This window comes from Nannobrachium achirus (genome assembly GCF_963921795.1).
Source record: "Nannobrachium achirus genome assembly, chromosome: 18".
Classification (NCBI taxonomy): Eukaryota; Metazoa; Chordata; class Actinopteri; order Myctophiformes; family Myctophidae; genus Nannobrachium; species Nannobrachium achirus.
This window is the reverse complement of record NC_137825.1, coordinates 44,226,681-44,247,332: the sequence shown is the minus strand read 5'-3', so window position 1 is coordinate 44,247,332 and position 20,652 is coordinate 44,226,681. Positions and strand designations below refer to the sequence as shown.

Sequence of the window (20,652 nt, the reverse complement as noted above, 5' to 3'; positions counted from 1 at the left end):
CAGGTGGAAGAATATTAGCAGAATAATAATTGGGCATGTTTATGGTGGTTAATTTAAATCAAATGCATATGTAGCAAATCAAAGTAAACACATGGCCATATTCTGTTTTATGTTATTCCAAGAACTTCTTTTTACAAACTTTATTATTCTTGTACTGTATAACTCATCAGTCATCACTACAGACATAGGCAGCAAATATCCCAATAAACTGTTATTAGTCCATGTAATAAGCTTAATGTATATGGCCATAAAATCATTACAGCGTATATCATTCATCATGACTTTATATTCTAGACAAAATATTTTGGAAGCCAATACCAAACTTGTCTGTTGATCCTAAAGTACTTTTTTTCCTGTAGAATCCATTTCTGCATAGGACATTTTTTGTGTTAAAATTTAATTAGATAATTTGCAGCCTACATTTTCTTTTTAACATCAAAACACTGCTGTAGGCTATTTTAATTTAAAAGATAATAGTAATATTGCATTGCAATGCGTTGTGAGCTTGTAGATTTGCTATTTTCTCTAGATTTAAAATAAAGTTTTAGTGGATAATTCATAGCCATATAGGCCTACTTGTTTCCTTTGTTAGAACTTAGAAATGTAGTGGAGTCAAAAGTAGCCTACTGATACCGGTAGTAGGCCTACTCAAAATGTTTTACAGTAGGCTACTCAAGTATGTTCTTATCCTACTGGCCAGTGGCCACCACCATCATCATCATCATCGCCACATATTATTATTTGCCTACACTGACCTCTAGTGGCACTTCAATTTCAATGTTTTATCGACGCATGTTATGTGTAAATATTTATTTCCCTTTAGGACACAAAGTTCTATATGAATAATTATTCTACCAAGTTAACGGTGGGATGCAGCCTTTCTTGTACAATTAAACTATTTAAGCGATAATTTGAACTTGACGTCTTAATGAATTTGTACTGAAGAGCTCAACCTTTGGACCTGCTGTGGTGGGTGTAGCATAGCATGCAGTGGTTTTCAAAGTGCGGTCCTACATGGAGTGGGACCCTCAAGCGGTTACAATTGTCTTTTGAGGGGCTCCAAATGGACCCCTGTGCCTTGCCTTGCCCGGGTCCATTGTAGGACTACACTCTCGAAGTTATGGGGTCCTTGAAATAAAAAGTTAAGACAACCAATGGTAGACTAGTACCGGTAGTTCCTCACCTGAGAGACGCGAAAGCTCGTAGCCTGCGGTCATTCCGCATTCAGCAGCGGCCCCTCCCTCCCTGTGAGCGACTGTACACAACTTCCTTAGAAAAATCATCCTCCCGGCGGACTGTACGTTGTAGGCAGCCTACTCAGCAGCTAAACATATTTCATTTTCTTTCTTTTTAAAGTTAGGCCTACCAAAGATTAGGGAGAAATGGCGGACCAAACTAAATTGTCAGAGCTTATTTCGCAAATATTGCAAGAAGCACCAACTGCGAGGAAAGGGCTCATTGAGAACCACTGCAACCTCCTTAAAGTTGCCGACTACTGCGAGAATAATTACCTTCAGGTGAGTGCCTTGCCTTTGAGGAGAATATACAGTAAACTAACCAATTGAACAAACTTGGTTAAAAGTATAGGGCTACGTTTTATTAATTAAATACATTAAATCATTTTTAATAAATACAAATGTAATGTAAGTTAGTGAAGTAGACCTAATTGTTGAAGTTACATTATCTACAACAAATGTATTTTCAAGATTATATTGAGATATTGACTTTCACAGCAGCCTACTTATTTATCATAAGACATGGTACTGCGTTTAACCCATATAGGCAGAGCACTCATCTATTGAAGAGGCCAAGGCGTTGACCACCCAGTCACTGGCCAGTGTGACCTACCAGATCAACAGCCTGGCCACCGCTGTGCTCAGACTGCTGGATGCACAGGCTGTGCAGATGAAACATATGGAGTCTTCCGTCAATCTGCTCTCACTGGTGAGCAATCACAGTCAAAGGTTTGAATTATATAAGGTTGCAAGCTTCTTGATCTGCTATTTATGCTATTTTGGACAATTCTGAAAAGTGTCATATTTTGTCAAATTAGGCCTACTGTACATGCTTAAATGTGCATGCCAGCTTAGAAGTGGTTAAACAGAAATTTGGAATACCAAATAGATGTCTGACAAGAAGAATATGATTGTTGCAAACAGAGCCTTGTATTATCTGGATTGTTATATGTTTTTGGCAGCCAACTTGTTGGTCAGACAATGACTGCATGTAGTCCATCTCACTATAATAGGTCATCAACCACCTTTAGTCTGAACTACTATACTCTCATGGTCCACCTCTAACAAAATTGCCTATAGTCAGCTCTTGGGGCAGCACCTGTTTATACAGCTATTTTCAAATAGTCAAAGTTTAAATAGGGCTGTATAGGTTCACGTATATTTTGTAATAAAAAAAGCCTACAAAGTAATAGAAAGGTGGAATTCTGGGAAATGTAAATATATATACCATGGCATTTATAATATATATTGTGATGTCAAGTGAAGCACATTCTCTCGAGACAGAGTCTGATAGCTACGCTTCTGAAGAAGAGGGACAAACCGAGTGGGCGTTCCCTTTTCTTTAACAATGGCAGGTTCACTTTGCTTGCAAAGTAGAACCCTAGAACAATAGTGTGTAGTTTTCAAATTGGAAATACCCCAGTAAAGTAAAAGTACCTCAAAATGACATGTAGGCCTACTTAGTTACTTTCCACCGCTGATATGAGCCAAGTGAAAATATGTTGGTTCAATGGAGAAAAAGGATGATTAAAAGTAAAAACTGTGGTGTGTGTGGTCTCAACCAGGCTGTAGCTATACACAATGAAAAGGTGGCGAGGAGAGAGATTGGAGCCAACACTACTGTAAAGAAGATGTCCCGCACCAAGCGTATGCTCCCGCCTACATCTGGAATTGAGCCAGACGGCCGTTACGCAAGAGTCCCCATATCATACACCATTCTGGACAACATCGGACACTGCTTCCACCAGGTGAGGACTTTGCCACGTTACGATCCTCGGTTAAAGTTGAATATTTAGAATTAAGAACATGAATCGTTTGAAATTGTGAAAACACACAAACGCAGACACACAGACTGTCTTCTATAGCAGCGGTTCTCAACCTGTGGGTCGGGACCCCCAGAGGGGTCCCCAAATTATTTTGGGGGGTCCCCAGATGTTAAGCTAAATGTTAACGGTGTTGTTTTCTCACTCAACAGTAAACAAACCAACATAAAGTTGAAGTGTATAGAGGGTATCTGCACATATTTAAAGTGACAATTTAAGAACTTTAAAGACCTTTTTAGTACCTCTGGTCAAGCATTGGTCAAATTGTCAAATATTAGAGGCTGAAATTGTGAAAATAGCCGATCTACATGCTCACAACGCCTCGCGTTGCGAGGCGTTGTGAGCATGTAGATCTGCTATTTTCACAATGATCGAGTCAAACCAAATGTAATGCCAACTCCTACAATTCCAAGTGCTTGTGCGGGGGTCCCCAGTTAAAATATGATTATTTTGGGGGTCACGGTTGAGGACCACTGTTCTATAGACCAGTATTAGGCCCCTACAGTGCCACGCCGTAAAGAAACATGTAGATGAAAAACAAATTATGGGTGAGATTTAAAACGTCTCTTACTACTAAAACATATATCACCACAAAACAAACTGTCAATAATAAACCTCGATAGTGCCACTTTCCACATCAAACTAAATGCTCACATTCATTTTCATCATTGGAATACTTTAGCATTAGATCCATAGCATGATGCATTTTTCTCTTCTCAGTTGGACCTCTGCCGTGATATATGGCTGACTCTGGCAAAGTGATGGATCAGGCATGTCTCTTTATCTTCTTTTCCCCAGGTGCAGCAGCCCAGACCGAGAGCTGGAACCGCAGAGAGCACTCAGAGTGCTGGGAGCAGCTCCAGGTATGTTCAACTTCAAGGTTTTAATTCATCCCCCATGGGAATTGGGGAAACAAGGTTTGCAGCAGTGCACACAATACCCACAGCAGCCAACAAATACTCAAAACATCACGAAACATCATGTCAGATACTGAAAGCTGCTAGCATGGGTTATTATAGACTGCTTGTTTTCTGTTTTTCTACGGTTAAAAAGACAATAACATATTTTCTTTATCATGGACTGAGGATAATACCTTCTGCAATACTATCATAATTGCTGTAAATATGTTTGAATTACAACTGTAATCTGTGAACCCCAAATGCTGTATGCGTTTTCATGAAGTGTTACTTAACTACCGTAAATGAATTGAGTAATACACAGAGCATCGTATTAAATTAGTGTTGTCTTCAGATGTTTTAATACTCCAATTTAACCCAAGCCTTTTCCAGAGGGTGTACCAGTAACCTTTGTTTCCCAGGAATAATAGTGTTATTGAACTGACTGGTTGATGTTTGACTGCCATCATTTCAGCAGTCGAGTCCCAGAGCCAGTGGAGTGTCCTGTGGCTCCTCCCACTGTCCCTGGCGAGTCCATGTCCAGCTTCACTGACTTCTATGGGTAAGAACAGCTCCTCCCTGTTCCACACTTAACCAATCACAATCAGGATTGTTTGTCAAATATGTTCATACAAGACAATATGCGTGTTTAATCTCACACTCATCAATTAAAACATAACACACATCCTTCCACACGTTCACATGATACAACAGCACCCCCTACCCTATGAGTACCCCTTCATAGCCTAACACAGAGTCCCACAGAAAGCTTGTGTGCAGCACCTCTGCTAATTCCTATTTCCTAAAATAAAATGCAAAGTAAGTGAAACGGAAAGGGCCCAGGTAGGACAGCGTCCAGGTGGGATTAGATAGACAAACAAGGATGGTAAAGAAGGAAAGCTTTTCCATAAGCATGTCATTAGTGTCAGTCACACTTGTTAACAAAATTGAATGGCATGCTAACCTCGTTCCCAGTTTTATCTCCATTTCACAAGGAGTGCAGGAGAAGTAGAACTTCCTGTAGCCCAATACTTACAGTTTGACCACTGGTTCTTGGATCAGGGTACCACCAGGAGGCCCAAATGGTCCCTTACGGGCCTGTAACCGAGTGTGGAACCAAATAGACCACCCTCAATGTGATTTTTTTTACATTGTAGATTGGGGTCCCAGAGATACGATTCCATTGCACACTCTTGGGAGTTACAGCTCTGTAAGCATCCATTTCGACCGCTGGTGGGCCCCGGATCCGACGTTTCAGAACCTTTTCATGTACCCTTTTGGTAGTAGTTCTTGTCCAGCTCAATTACATGCAAGCAGTAGACCAGGGGTCTTCAAGGTTTTCAGGCCAAGGACCCCTTAGTTGAAGGAGAGATGAAGCAGGGACCCCCACAACCTTTTCATAGATTCCCTATAGTTTTACATATCGTTTGACAGCACAATCAATGTTTTTTGGATTCATGTCAATTAGTGTTTTGAGATTGAACCGTCAATACTTGACATTTCACTCTGTACTTAGTCTGCCCTTTTTCCCCTCTACACCAAACCTCTTTGCCAAAAATAGCCGATCTACCGAGTAGATCTGCTATTTTTGGCCAAAGTTCTCAGAATATGGACTAGGGTTCAAGTGTATGCATATAATAAAGGAGAAAAAAAGTTTCTATCACACAAAGATTTGGAGGACCCCCTGTAGTAACTCTGAGGACCCCCTAGAGGTCCCGGACCCCCTGTTGAAGACCCCTGCAGCACTAGACAACTGTCCCTCTGTGTTGACGATGTATTCATTCGATCCCTCCAGATCCAGCCTTGGCATAGCAGTGGCCCCGCCGTCAGTGCCCACCTTGCAATCCGCCTCCAGCGGCGCTCCTCCTCCTCCTCCTCCTCCCGCCGCCGCCTCTGACCCGAGCCTCCCTGCCCCTCCGCCCCCTCCGCCCTCCATGACCTCACCCACCGGCTTCCCGCCACCTCCACCGCCCTTCAGTCCGTCTAACGGGCTCCCCCCTCCACCCCCACCCCCACCTGGATCAGGAGGTGTCCCCCCTCCTCCCCCTCCTCCTCCGCCTCCTTCATCAGGAGGCATACCTCCTCCCCCACCACCACCACCACCACCACCCCCACCTGGGTCAGGAGCTGCACCTCCTCCACCACCACCACCACCACCACCCCCACCTGGGTCAGGAGCCGCACCACCTCCACCCCCACCTCCGCCGCCTCCACCCCCGGTCCTACGATAGTGAACGTTTATGGCGTTAACCTTGTCATGTGCTCCTGATTGACCGTATGAGCTGTGTGTGTACATGAGCGAGTGAGCTGTTGGGTTGGCCATAGAATGGCTTTTTGTATTGCACTGTATAAGCCACTGTTTCCCAAACAGTGGGTCACAGTTTTTTTTATGGGTCACAACTCGAGTACAAATCCCATTTCCTTTACCTACATGAAAAAATATATACATTTCAAAAGATAATTTTTTTAATTATTATTTTTAAAATGGTTTAATACATTTTAAAACAAACAAACAAATTGCAAGAATAAAAAATGATAATAATTAAGAAGTTGTGAAAATAGTCGATCTACAAGCTCGCAACGCGCGTTGTGTGCTTGTAGATTGGCCATTTTCACCAGTTTGGGTCTAATCTCTCTTTTGGGTCTCGACCTGAAAACTTTGTGAACCACTGGTATAATAACAGAGGGATACTTTGCTAAACACGAATAAAAGAACTTGTGTGTATGAAGAGTTGTCGTATTGGGCTGCTTGCTGTTGCATGAAAAGGGCATCAAAGTATTAATTCGAGCAAATTGTTTTTCTGCGAATGCCGCCCCCACCTCCACTCAAAACATTCCTATGCATGGAGTGCAGCCAGAGAGCTCCGTTCTACATGTTCCAACAGCACTGAGGCTGCATTCCTGAGCTATGGTACATGCTGAAATGAGGATCCCCCTATTCCTCTCCTTTTATTGTAATGGATGGTAATGTTATTCGCTTCGTCTTTACATATTTATTGACAGTCATGTTTACCCCTTATGTACACCCATCAAAGGCTTTTCATCTGGCACTGGCCCCTGTGATTCAACATGAGTCACACTCCAACTGTCGCAACTGATGTCAAAAACAGTGTTGACGATACTGTAAGTTGTTTGCGTCACTGACTAACCCAGGTAAGCTCTGCTACTTTAAAAAGGTCGCCGAGGCGGTGGAAGGCCTCATGTTGCATATTGTTATTTAAAGAGGCCCTACAGGAAACTCATAATTGGACAGTTATTGTGCTCAACTACACCATACAGATTATGCTTTAAGGTGACCTCTATTGAACCGAATACTGTAGCAATTTACCCTACTACTCTACTACTGTAGATCTAGACAAGTCAAGCATTATTTGAATAGTGCAATTATTACAAAAATTCTTAGGTTTGTTTATAATTATTACAAAAATTCTTAGGTTTGTTTATAATCAAAGTAGCTGAGCCTCTCAAAAATATAAAAATTGGTCAAAATAGATGAAAATAATTCTTAACATTTGATTATTGAACATCTGGGTTGATCTGTCCGTAAGAGCTGCTCAAAGTCTAGCGTAGTGCCCATGAAATGAAAATACCCACAGAAAATCTCAGACATTATGCAACTCTGACACATAATCACAGCGGGACACACACCCTGATTATTTCTTAATGGGATGTAAATAGCTTTGACAACCGAGCATGGAGATAGACTTGGGAGTGAAATTGAGCAATTAGATTACATTTTATGTGCGCTGAATGTAAATAGCTAGCTACAACCTCCAAGTCACAAACTGCCTCTGTTGCAATTTTTCAAATGAGAGAAAAGAAAAAAAATGCCATGATCACATGAGTAAACTAAAAGCTTTGTGTTTTCTAGACAGCATATACTTTGGGATAAATCAATTGAATAATTTGTCACTGACAAGAAAATCCTATTCACTGTAATGGAATTTACAGAATTGTGCACATAGATTTCTTTCTATGTAGGCAAGCTAGGCCTATAAGTAAAACCACAATTCCTCTCTCATCTCTTTCAGACTACCCCTGCTTATGATTCTTACCATTTTACTTAGTTATTGTGCCACCAAAAGACCTGTGCAGCAAGGTGTGTGTGTGTGTGTGTGTGTGTGTGTGTGTGTGTGTGTGTGTGTGTGTGTGTGTGTGTGTGTGTATGTGTGTGTGTGTGTGTGTGTGTGTGTGTGTGTGTAGGGGCAAGGGGTTCTTCAGGAGATTCTCAGGTCATTCAGGTTGGTTCCATCCAATAGACCAATAATATTCCACATATCAGAATATAGTACTCTACTTAAAGTGCTGTGACTTTAAACTGAGCAATAAGGCTATAAAACCTCTCCTTTGTGACTCAAGTTCCTTGGAAAACTCACTCAGGTTAAGAGACGTATTGTACATGTTGAGATCTTAATTAACTAAGGTAAGATTACATTCACACAGATCCACATACACAATTTGCGGATTGTCTAGTTTCTCTAAATGGTGTGGCCTGTGTCAAACCTTTGTCTTTCTAAAGCTGGGACGAGAAATTATTTTACAGGCTTAAGGTATAACTTCAATCATTACTACATCAAATACTACACAGAACATTAATGCAAATACAGTAGTTCATATTCTCTTGTGTGTGATGTAATGTATAATGTTGTATATTGATATGAGAAAGGACATATGGTTTAGTATGTGAATATTGCCTTGCTACATATTGGTGGTGTTTATCACAACTTTCTTATGCACAAAGTCTTGATTTAGACATTCAGAAGGTTAGTCTGGTCAGTCATTTTGATCAGTACATTAATTTACAAAGTCTTGTTTTCTTTAACATGACAATATCTCCTTAAATAGTTCTATAATAACACTAGTCAGGTAAGGTCTCATAACCGCCACGATATTCATCACACAATTGGTTCAACTGGTGCTCCATCCGATTTGTACAGACTGCAGGAACAAATCATCACTGTCGGGCAGAAACCTTGTATCTCCAAATTTCAATTTTGTAATTCTTTTCGCAAAGTAAATCCCTGCTTCATCATACAAGGCCATTGTACAAAATAGTGAAAACAGCAGATCTACAAGCAAACAACGCCTCGCGGTATGAGGCGTTGTGTGCTTGTAGATCCGCTGTTTTCACTAGTTTAAGTCATTTTTAAAATAATAAATACAAAACAAACGGTTTTGGACATACAAGGTTTCCACTCGACAACGACGAAATGTTGAAACATTGTCTTGATCTGTGTGACATCAGGTAACACCCATTTGATGATCAGTGTCATTTGCACTGACCAAAGTCTGCTGAATATATCCTCTGACACAATGTCATAGAGATGTTGCTTAGTTAAGTATTACTGTTATGTATAGTAAATCTGTTGGATCACCTGAAAAACCTGTAAAAGGTAAGCAATAGGAAGTCTAATACGAGAAGTTGACTGCGTTAACCTAGAAGCCAAAGGTTCCCATTTGTTGTTTTGTTAGAAATGTCACAATTGTTCTGCTGTTCCTAAAATTAACTGTTTTTCCTCTTCTGCAGTAATGTCAGCAACCTCGTTATAAGTCTAGTCATGTTCAATGAGTACATGTAAGTATGGCTAAGCAACAGGTCAAAATGGCCTATTACCTTTTAATTCCTTAGTTTTTATTAGACGTTGATGACTTTTTTATATAATAATAATGATGGTGTTGTGGTATTTTGTATTTGTTTTATTATTGAACTGCAAGTCTGCGGAGCCCAGGCGAATGAAATGTAAAGTGTTTTTAAGAAGTGACAATAGTCTTTCAGATTCTGAAATGTAAATATATTCCCCCAGATTTCCTGTCGTGATGGTGTTCATAGCAATGATCCTACTCTGCTTCTACGTGCACGGCAGGAAGAAAAGGGCAAGCCGTGGCACGGCGCCAGAACAAGCTGACAGGCCCTCCTCCATCTGTGTCATCAATGTGTCTGTAACACAGGAAGAGGGCGACAGACACACCGACAGACTCCCTCCTCGCTACAGCACAGTAGATCACCCACCACCATACTCACTGGTATGATACTTCAGTGCTTCTCCAAATGGTCCCTTACAGGTCTGTAACTCAAAGTGCACAAATGAAGGGTCCCTCGGTCCATTTGTGCACCCTCACAGTTTGTGCACCCACAGTTATGGGTTTCCATCATTATCGGCTAAATTGTGAGAAGAGAAGAGATTATTGTAGCTATATTATTGACTACATAATAAATTATATTTGCTATTATTCTGGAAGACTTTCCTCTGTTGTTTGACCCAAACAAGGAACTGTAAGACCCATTAACTTTGAGTGAGTGTCTAAAAGAAAAGAAACAAGTTGCGATTACAATGAACCTCTTTTCCCCATTGCAGTTTGACCCTAAACGGGGGAGCCCTCAGCCAGGGGGTCCACCGCCTGCTTATGGGATGTATCCTATAAACCTGCCTCTGACAGCACACCCCTCATCTCCACCTGCACAGACCAACCCCTGACCTCACCAAACCCAGGGGCGTCAAATCATTAAGGGCCCTTAATGATTTGACACTTTAGCTATTGAAAAATAGCAGATATACAAGCTCACAGCGTGGCACCGAGTGCCGCACTGCGAGCTTGTAGATCTGCTATTTTTGAAAAGTCGTGAAAATGTGTGCAAATCTTTGAATATAGGTGTTTTTTAAGCAAACATTTGTAACTCAAATTTTGCTTCTGGGGGGGTCCCTGGAACCAAATATTTTGAGATGGGGGGGTCCGTGGCTAAATACGTATCATTTTTGGGGGTCCTTCATATGAGAAGGTTTGAGCACCACTGACATAGAAACATAGGTTTTTCAAAAAACCTTAGAAAGATTTGAAATATTCAAAGACTTTCACGATTTTTCAAAAATAGCAGATCTACAAGCTTGCAGTGCGGCACTCGGCGCTGTGAGCTTGTATATCTGCTATTTTTCAATAGTTAAAGTACCCAGGGCCCAGAATCTAGTGCGACACCCCTGTCTCCAAACCTACAGAGTCAGTCGCTGTCGGGTGGAAAACTTGAATGTCCAAAACCGTTGCTTTTCAGGAAATGGAATGAAGCTCTTCAGAAATGGCAGATCTACAAGCTCACAACGCATCGTGACGTGAGCTTTGTCATACACTGTCGTGTGACGAAGAAAAAAGTTTATATACAGTGATGAGGCTTCTGCACAGTGACAAGATGTAACCTTTGACATTTTTCTTAAATGCACGCTTGTTAGCCCCCCACTAGAGCCGGGACTCCAGTGGGGATGGCTGTGTCCGTCGGTTGGTCTGTCTGTCAAACCCTTTGGACAACATTATTTCAAAACACTACTGGCTGGATGGATTGCCATGGAATTAGCTCTTCATGCTTCCCAGATGATGCCTCTGCCGATTTTAACATGGCCTTTCCTCTAGTGCCTCCTTTAGGCCAAAAGGCAATTTGTAGTTGTATTCATTTCACTTTAAAACCTTTGCTATTTTTCTTTCTTTTACAAAATGAGTTTATGCTTAAGTTTGCAATATACCGTGAAAATACAACAGCACAAGAGATAATTGGAGGACTCATTGAAAAAGAAGGAATCATTGTTAATATGATGGAAATATGTATTTAGATTAATTTGCTGTAAATGTATCTAAATTAATGTATTATAATATTGTGTGATTTTGATTTAAAATAAAGTTTAGCCCTGGTGGCTCACCTTGTAAGAGCGCATACTGTACCACACTTTGCTGCTATTTACCCCCCCTCACAGCTTTCCTGTCTGTTCACTGTTGAAATAAAACAGAAATGCAAAAAAGGTTAACACTGTTAACTGAAGGCAGAGGCATCGCTCTGAATATTAAGATTTCTTTTAATGTCTTTTTCTATGAACATCAAAAATGACAGTGCTGGGATTGTCATCAAAGCACCAAAGTATTTTCTCTATGTCATATATACCTTTTGTTACAATACAATATTTACAATTGCGAGGGAAAATAAAATAAATATCCAAATAGACAGCACTCTTATTCTTTCTTCATGATGAAGGAACATATACATGAATAATAGGTGACGCGCTCTATGTAGAAATTATAGAGTGCACACTTGGCTTTTGAAACGGGTTAGGTATAAAGCAATCATAAAACAAGAGTTAGAAGCCACTGACAAATCTTTGGCTTCCATATATATAATGTCCTTTGATTATTCTTGTCTAGTGTCTACACTGTTGGGTGGTATTTTACAGCTTCTAAAACATGACTTGCAGTCCTGTTGAAAAGCCCTGTGGGCATTCACAGGGCAAATTGATAGTTTATTTTTTTGTTATCAATTATATCTGTATATGAGCGCTCAGTAATAGTTTCTCCAGATATCTCCAAGAGGCACATCTTCAAAAAAACAGGCATGTAGCATTCAGTACACAAAATCAAATAAACACTGAATGAAGAATAAAACGTGAAATATCATTGTCAAAATAAGACAAGTGCACTGAAACGGTAATCCAAGACAAAGATGACTCTTCCATAGTTCTAAATTAGGTTCATACTGTATGTACAGTGTGCAGAATGCAACACAATTCGTTGTGCGTCTTCTTTCTATTGCTGTTACGTTTTCCCAACAAAGGATACTGTATATTTACAGTATATAATTTAAATAGTGTTTGTGTGTGTATGTGTATATATATACACATTCATATACATATATACACACAACACATACATATACACAGTCATATTGTATGTTCGAACAGTAAAATATAAATAAATATACATATCGTAATATAAATATGACATTTGGTACCTCTCTTTAGACCGTTTGTCTTTAGACTACCAATCCAATGTAAACATTACACTACGTGAAGATTTGGGAAGGCTACATAAGATCTCCTGGTGGTAGACTGATGATGGTATCCCGGCCTAAACCCTCAGCAAAGCCCAGTGTGAAAAAAACATACACCCAGTGTTGGGGAAGTTAAAGTTACATGTAACCGAGTTACGTAACTAGGTTAAATTTGGTGTAACTTGCTGGTAACTGAGTTACATTCATATTTCTGTAACTCGTCAAGTAACCGAGATACTTTTTGGGTCATTTTTGGCTCAAGTTACGAGTTACAAGAAGTTACAAGCGAAGTTAGTTTTTTTTTAACTTTATATTAGGAACACAGATGTTTACTAAAGAAAATGACAACCTTTTTGAAATAAAACATAAAACTCAGTTGAGAGGCATATTTCTGTTGGCATGTGACTTTTTTTGTAGGATATAATATTTTGTTTCATGTACACCAAATGTACAGTCTCAATTTAATGCTGAAAAAAAAAGTAACTCAAGTTACTTTTTCTATGTAACTTGACACTTTATAAGTTACATTTCTCCAGGGGTATAACTTTAACTTGATCAAGTTACTGCCATGGTGAGTTACTTGTAACTGTACAAGTTACGCTTTCAAAATAACTTCCCCAACACTGCATACACCACCCTACTTCCACACTCATAGTAATATACAGTACACTCAGCACAACTGCTCACACTATATCTCATTCAACTCACGCTCGAAACCCACCATGCGTGCAAGCATAAGCACACCGAGTCACAGACGCTGATTCTCTTCCCCTGCATGTTAATGAATGCAGCCGTTCGTTCTCACTGGCCGCCCACAAACGCTACACTCGCGCATGTGAAGATTTGTGTTCTGCTCTGGGCGGAAGAAAAAGTGTGCGCGCGTTCTCATTGAATTATATCGACCTGACATGGAAGCTGTGGTCGGGTTCGGCGAGATCAGTCGCAGACAAACCCGTGCGTGCGCCCAATAAAGCGAGTGCGCCGATGCTTTTCTGGTGGGTTCGAAGCGGCAGCTCTGAAGCCTACTGAATGATTACCAAATATAGCATTGATTCTTTTTTTTAAATATATATAAATGAAATAAATCTTGACATCATGGGTGACAGAGTTGATCTAAAGGTTTATACACACCACTCTGTCGTCACTGTCGGGCAGAAACCTCGTATCTCCAAGTTTCAAATTTGTACGTTTCTTTTGCGAAGTAAAGCCCTGCTTCATCAGACAAGGCCGTCGCACAAAACTAGTGAAAACAGCAGATCTACAAGCACACAACGCCTCGCGGTGCGAGGCGTTGTGTGCTTGTAGATCGGCTGTTTTCACTAGTTTAGTTCATTTTTTTTAAATGATAAAAACGAATGGTTTTGGACAGGTTTCCATCCGACAACGACGCTATGCAAGGCTGGTCCGTTGCACTGAATCAGTGGTTCTCAACGTGGGGTCCAAGGACCCCTCAGGGTTCCTTGAGGGGGTTCCGAATTCACTTTTACCGGTCTGTAATTCTGAGAGTGTACAAATGGAACTAAATGGACCCGTAAGGCTGGTTCCATTTGTACACTCTCAGTCTCAGAGCAATATAGGGGTCCATTTAGACCGGAGGCCGATTCTAAAAGCGCCTTCCTAACAGTTTTCTGAAAAAAACCTTTTATGATTTATCAACATTTAGAATGACACCGATGCCATCCCAGATTGAAGGTATAAAGACATATTTAAACGGGACTAAATGGGTCTAAATAAAAAATAAATAAAATGACATATTTGGGAACCGCTGCACTAAATTATGAGGACTGGCCCCGTCTCCTCAAGCAACCGACGACTAGTAACCGGGCTAGCTAAACTAACCCTGTGCTGCGCTCTAAAGACCACCCGCAAAGCTCAGTTAACCAACCCTGGTCTACCGAGGACCCGTACCAGAGACGTGCTGGCCATTGGGAAAAGCGGGACAACTCCCGAACGGCCGGCCATTAGGAAAAAAAATTAAATAAAATTTCGGCCTTCGTTCCATTTTGGGGGCTGTGCGGCCAACAAAGTAAATCGTCACTGTCGGGCGGAAACCTTGTATCTCCAAGTTTCAAATGTATACATTTTTTCGCAAAGCAAAGCCCTGCTTCATCATACAAGGCCGGACGAAAGTAGTGAAAACAGCAGATCTACAAGCACACAACGCCTCGCACCGCATTGCACCGCATTTATCATTTTAAAAATGATAAATGCAAAACAAACGGTTTTGGACATACAAGGTTTCCACCCGACAACGACGAAATATAACTTAAAAAAAGAAAAATGAGGGCCTCTCCAACTCTTTTTCCCGGGCTGAATCAGGGGCCCAGCACGTCCCTGACCCGTACCGTCTCTTCCTACAACCTTTGACCTCTGGCCCCCCCTTCCTTTTCCCCCTTTTCCTGGCGACATCTCGCTAGACCTCTAGAAGACCCAGCTGACAGGCACCCACTGCTGCTCGGTGGACAGTTTGTCCAGCGCCACCCGCAGGCTGCGGAAGGCCACCTCCAGGCCGTCGTTGACAATGCAGAGGTCAAAGTAGTGTCCGTACGCCCGCTGGATCCGCTCGCTCTCGTCCACCGTCCTCTTCAGCTCAGAGTCCTGACGGGAGCATTTCAGTGAGATAATAATCATGTTGTGATGATAATAATAATAATCTTTATTTGTATAACACCTTTCCAAAACAAGGTGAGCGCGGTGCTTTTAGAATAAAACCATCAATACAAAATGTAATCAATCAACTAATAAAGGTAATAAAACCTAGAATATAGTAATAATAAACATAATAAAACACAAATGGTGAAGGAAAAGCAAGACTAGTTTAGTCTTATAGTCTAGAGACTATAAAAATGTATACTGTAATAATAATACTAATAATGTTACCCAATCACGTAAACAATATGAGTTGAAGGAAAATAAGTCATAAAACAAAAAAGAAAGAAAAAAACAGCATAAAAATACAAATTTTTGTTTTGAAAATTTGGAAAATTATAGCCAATTTGAAAGTGTAAGCACCTGATTTATATTCTGTTGTTCCCAGGTGTCATTTGTCGACAACAGCAGATAAAACTGTACGGCAGAGTCTAAATGAAGCTTAAAGGGTCCTAATGGCAGAGTCCCAATGGGGGATATGTGGATAACAGTAGAGTTGATTGTCTGAAAACGGATGCAATCAGTAGAGAATTGAGCAGAAGGGGCTGTCAACATGGAAATTGGTGCACAGCTGAAGCAAAATTACACCGTAATTGGCCTGAATGCGGTTTCCTGGTTACGCGTTTTATCTTCAATATATTCTGTATTCCAGCTGTGATGTGTCACTCTTGATTACACACTTTACCGGTAGCACTTTGAGTAATGATACATTCAGAAAGAGGATTGAATGGATGTTTTTCTTCCCCCATTGTAACCAATTGACGCACACTTACCGTTAACTGTTTTGTGACCACTCCCATCTCAATGGCTGACCTGTTCATGGCTTTGAGAACCTCGAAATCTGGCGCTTCGATGAACACCACGTAAGGCAGGAACTCAGACGTACGCAGGACTTTGAGGGCCTAGAGAGAAGAACATAATACCACACCAATAGACATAAAGAACATTTTATTATAAACTATGCACACAAAGTTAGGTAACTTAGCTTCAGTCCATTATATCTCCCCTTTAATAATACCAATTTTAGTTTAAGATTAACAAAGTGTGGGGGCGCCCGCTGGCCTAGTGGTCCAGGTGCATACCACATACTAGGTAGGCTATGATGCCTGCTGCCATCGCCGCCTCGCCGGTTCGATTCCCGATCCGGACGACCTTTGCCACATGTCACTCCCTATCTCTCTCCCCATTTCCTGTCAGTCTACTATACTATCAAATAAAAGCATAAAAAGCCCAAAAAAACAAATCTTTAAAAATTAACAAAGTGTAAAAAGGTGTTGTTTTTTACTTTTCCTTATTACTGTGGGAGAGTGCAATCCTTCAATGCACCAAGAAAAAAAGCAATGCAATACGGCTAAAATATGGGTGCAATTACCATTCCCAGAGGGTGAATTAATAGCAGCAGTATCGTCTTGAGTTATTGGATTTATCTGACTATTAGTCATTATTATTCAGATAAAAGTGATGTAAATGTCTCTAACTTCAGTGTCATCATTCTGATTGTGCCAGCTACTTGTGGTTTGGAGGAAGAATTATTCATCTAAAAAGTAAGCTACAGACAGAGTACAGTAGCTTAGAGTCACTTTGTACTCTGTCTAAAAATGTACATAAAAATTCAGCAGGGTGGTCATATTTCAACAGTGGCAGGCAGGGCACCGCTGCTGAATACAAATATAGGGGAAACACTGGAAGTGGCCTTGAAGTTAAACTGTTTGCCCATGGAGGCAACAGTCTCACAGATAAAACTTGGTCTGCTCCATAGTGCCATTACTAGGGAAGCTCCTACTGTAGATATTGGATTGCTTACATTCCCCAGGTCGTTACACAATCACAACACCAGAGCCTGGACTGCATGTGAATGTGTACTGTTTCAGGTTTAGCCACTTGAACCCTTTATTCTTAGAAAAACTGAATTTTATGCTTTTTTTTCAATCTCCAACAAATCTCTTCACCAACAATACTACACGACATACTGTACATGGATGCTACTTTTGACAAATGTTCGCCCCAGAATAGGCATGCTGGGGTTCAAGTGGGAAGCATGGGAATACCAATAGGAAGGTGTGTGTGTGTGTGTGTGTGTGTGTGTGTGTGTGTGTGTGTGTGTGTGTGTGTGTGTGTGTGTGTGTGTGTGTGTGTGTGTGTGTGTGTGTGTGTGTGTGTGTGTGTGTGCGCGCGCGTGTGCGTGCGTGCGTGCGCTTAGAGTGAAAATACCTCTGGAGCTACAAAACGAACTATGCATGCTTTAGTTGGAATAACACCGGAGATAAATGTGTGATAATGGCATACGAGGTATACAGTACTGTATATACACAGTAATAGAGTAAAGAAAAGAAGGATAGAAGGTAGTGAGGAAAGGAGGAAGATAGGAATGAAGGAAGGAAGGAAGGAAGAAAAGAAGGCAGGAATAGAGGCAGGCTGCTGTTGTACAATAAGTGGCAGCAGGACACTATCTTTTCTGTTGGTGTAATGTAAATGGCAGTAGGGCTGTCACAATTACATGTGTAGAGCAAGTGTGTACCGATTTGCGTGATTTTAGGGCAAAATTTGTAGGAGCAGTGTCCAAAAATGTGTTTTGCAAGAATCGGCCTCATAAGTGGCGCTAGAAGAGGGCCATGTGAGAATTGATTGTGGTTGTGGTTTGGCAGACAAGGAGTGTGTGTACAAAATTTGGCATGGATCGGGGCAACGGTTACGGAGATATGAGCAGGGCAAAAGTGTGACGTGTGACGTGTGACAGACAGACTGGCGGACTGACGGACAGCTGGTCGAGGTTTTGATATGTAACTGTAATAATGTAATAATCGCAATTATTTTGCATAATCGTCATAATCGTTTTCATGTTGAGAAATGTTAATATAGTTAAACACTTTCAAAAAGTAGTGGAAATAGCAGATCTACAAGCTCAACGCGACGCATCGCGACGCGTTGTGAGCTTGTAGATCATTTATTTCCACTATCAATGTTCCTTTTTAAGTATAAAATTGTCAAATATGTCAGTAATGTCTTTGTATATTTAAGTTATGTGTCATGATTGCCATGTGCAACTCCAAAGCCTAAAAGCCAACCAGAAATGTAATTCTCAACGACAAATACACAATGAAATTGTTAATCACAATTATTTGAGTGACAATTAATCGTCATGTAAAATGTCATAATTGTGACAGCCCTAAGTGGCAGGACAGTATCTTTTCCCACCTGTGGGTTGACGTCGAGGATGCAGATCTTCCCCGTGTCCATGACCTCGTGGATGGAGTTGATCTTGGTTCCATACAGGTTCCCATCGTAGTCGCCGTGCTCCAGGAAACGCCCGTTCTTGATGTCACTCTCCATCTCACTGCGACTCATGAACGAGTACATTTGTTGTCCATCCCTCTCGTCCACTTTGGGTTTTCTGGAAGTAACTGAGGGGTGACAGAGTGGAGGGAAATGTCGCAATTTGTTTGGGGGAGAATCTGGTCTCAAACACAGTCCTGAGAGATCATGAGGACATTGTGGGTCTTTTTTATAATTTGTCATCTGCTAGAAATGTGTTCTTTTTGTACAAATATGGTTAAGTTCAATTCTAAGTTCAGTTTCAGTTCAGTGTCTAAACAGGAAGAAATAGCATATAGCCTGGCCCTACAGAATCAAAATACTTTGCGGCCCGACTCAGCAAAAATGCTGGTTCCTGCAGCAACAGAAAGAGCAAAGGAAAATAATTTAAAGGGATGTATACCGTATTTAGAAGAGAGAAATAAAAAATGTAAAGAAGAAAAGAGACGAGCAAAGGAGGACATAAGAAGAAAGTAACTCCTCTAGCCCTTTAGCGCTCGTCTGTATTCTGCATATTGCCTCATCACGTAGCTCACTGGCTACAGACCTGCCCCCGCTTCTTACACAGCCATTTAAAGGCAATAAAATATGAGTTATTCTCCATTCCTTCCCCTCTGGGAAGCTGGTTCTCTGCATTTGACCCATCCTAACTACTAGGAGCAGTGGGAAGCCACTGAGCAGCGCCCAGGGACCCGCTCTAAGGTCACTATAGTGCCTTGCTAAAGTGCACTGGCAGCAGGAGACCACACATACACAGAAGCTACCAAAGTATGTCATGTTTGCAGTCTTTCTGCTGCACTGGTGCTGGCCTCGAGGTCAGGAGCAATGTTCATTTCATCAACTAAAACTATGTTCGTTGACTACTGTTATAAACTATGTTTGTTTCACTGACGAAAACGAAATAAAAATAAATGAAAAACCTTAATACTAAATATATTGACAATTTCATCAACAAATAAAAACATGGCTAAAATGTTAGGGAGGGACTAGTGCACAATAAGAGATCCAGTAGAACTAAAAGACATGCAGACAAATACAGAACCACAGGGTTAGACAATAACTAGAAAGATGCAATTGGAAATGGCAAATGTGGTTGCCATGACACGAGTCACACTTGCAAATAAATATCTCTGTATCTGTCAGTCCTTGTCCCTATTTGAGCGTCCCCCTTTTATGCCTATATATGGAGATCCCTGATGTCATCAATATTAAGCCCATATCTTGGAATGCCCATATATGGACATACTGTGTCAGTCTCATATGGTCTATGATGTCCATCTCCATATTTGGGAAAAGTAAAGTTTTTAATTGTGTGTCTCTCTTTCCATAATATGGAGGTGACTATCATCACCTGGATCTCCATATATGAACGTCACAATACTGACTTCATCATGGATATGGATATCTATCTATAAATGCGACAAATCTCTGTCTGTTTGTTTGTAATCCGCGTATCTCGAGAACCGTTCGTCCCACCGGCTTCAGATTCGGCACGCGCGTTCCCCGCCGCCGCGCGGAGTGCAGTGCCGGGCCTCGACCCGACCCGACTCGCGGTTTTCCGAAACCGGCGCGAAACGTTCGGAATCTCCTTATGCGGAGCTGATTGTTGACATCAGGCTGTTCCGGAGGAAATCGGCGCAAGCGCTGACTCATTGTGACATCACTTCATAAAAGGCTCTGACATCACGTACGCCACATGAGTCAACAAAAAATCTCTGTGAATGTGTATGTATGTATGTGAATCTCGAGAACCGTTCTTCCCACCGGCACGCGCGTTCTCCAGATATGGGCATAAAATGAATCCCGGTCGACCCGACCCGGCGCACGTTTTTTTCGAACCGGCGCAAAACGTTCGGAATCTCCTTATGCGGAGCTGATTGTTGACATCAAGCTGTTCCGGAGGAAATCTGCACAAGCGCTGACTCATTGTGACATCA

The 20,652-nt window shown here is 41.2% G+C and overlaps 2 protein-coding genes across 4 annotated transcripts in view; one reads left to right on the top strand and one right to left on the bottom strand.

Annotated features, from left to right (window-relative positions):
• Window positions 1-1,382: 1,382 nt before the first annotated feature.
• abi3b (ABI family, member 3b) lies at window positions 1,383-6,185 on the top strand (the record flags this gene model as incomplete). The annotated part of the gene is made up of 6 exons (XM_080747450.1): window positions 1,383-1,517; window positions 1,783-1,944; window positions 2,801-2,983; window positions 3,857-3,921; window positions 4,430-4,516; window positions 5,750-6,185. 6 exons carry the CDS (start codon window positions 1,383-1,385, stop codon window positions 6,183-6,185), a joined length of 1,068 nt encoding a protein of 355 aa, XP_080603576.1.
• Window positions 6,186-15,175: 8,990 nt separating this feature from the next.
• The window catches only part of mpp2b (MAGUK p55 scaffold protein 2b), a gene marked incomplete at both ends in the record, with an annotated part of 81,914 nt that continues 76,437 nt past the window's right edge, over window positions 15,176-20,652 (bottom strand). For all 3 annotated transcript variants that reach the window (XM_080748001.1, XM_080748002.1, XM_080748000.1), the window contains 3 exons: window positions 15,176-15,352; window positions 16,177-16,305; window positions 18,599-18,804. In XM_080748001.1, the coding sequence (XP_080604127.1) occupies window positions 15,176-15,352; window positions 16,177-16,305; window positions 18,599-18,804 (512 nt within the window). The remainder of the gene's footprint in view (window positions 15,353-16,176; window positions 16,306-18,598; window positions 18,805-20,652) is intronic.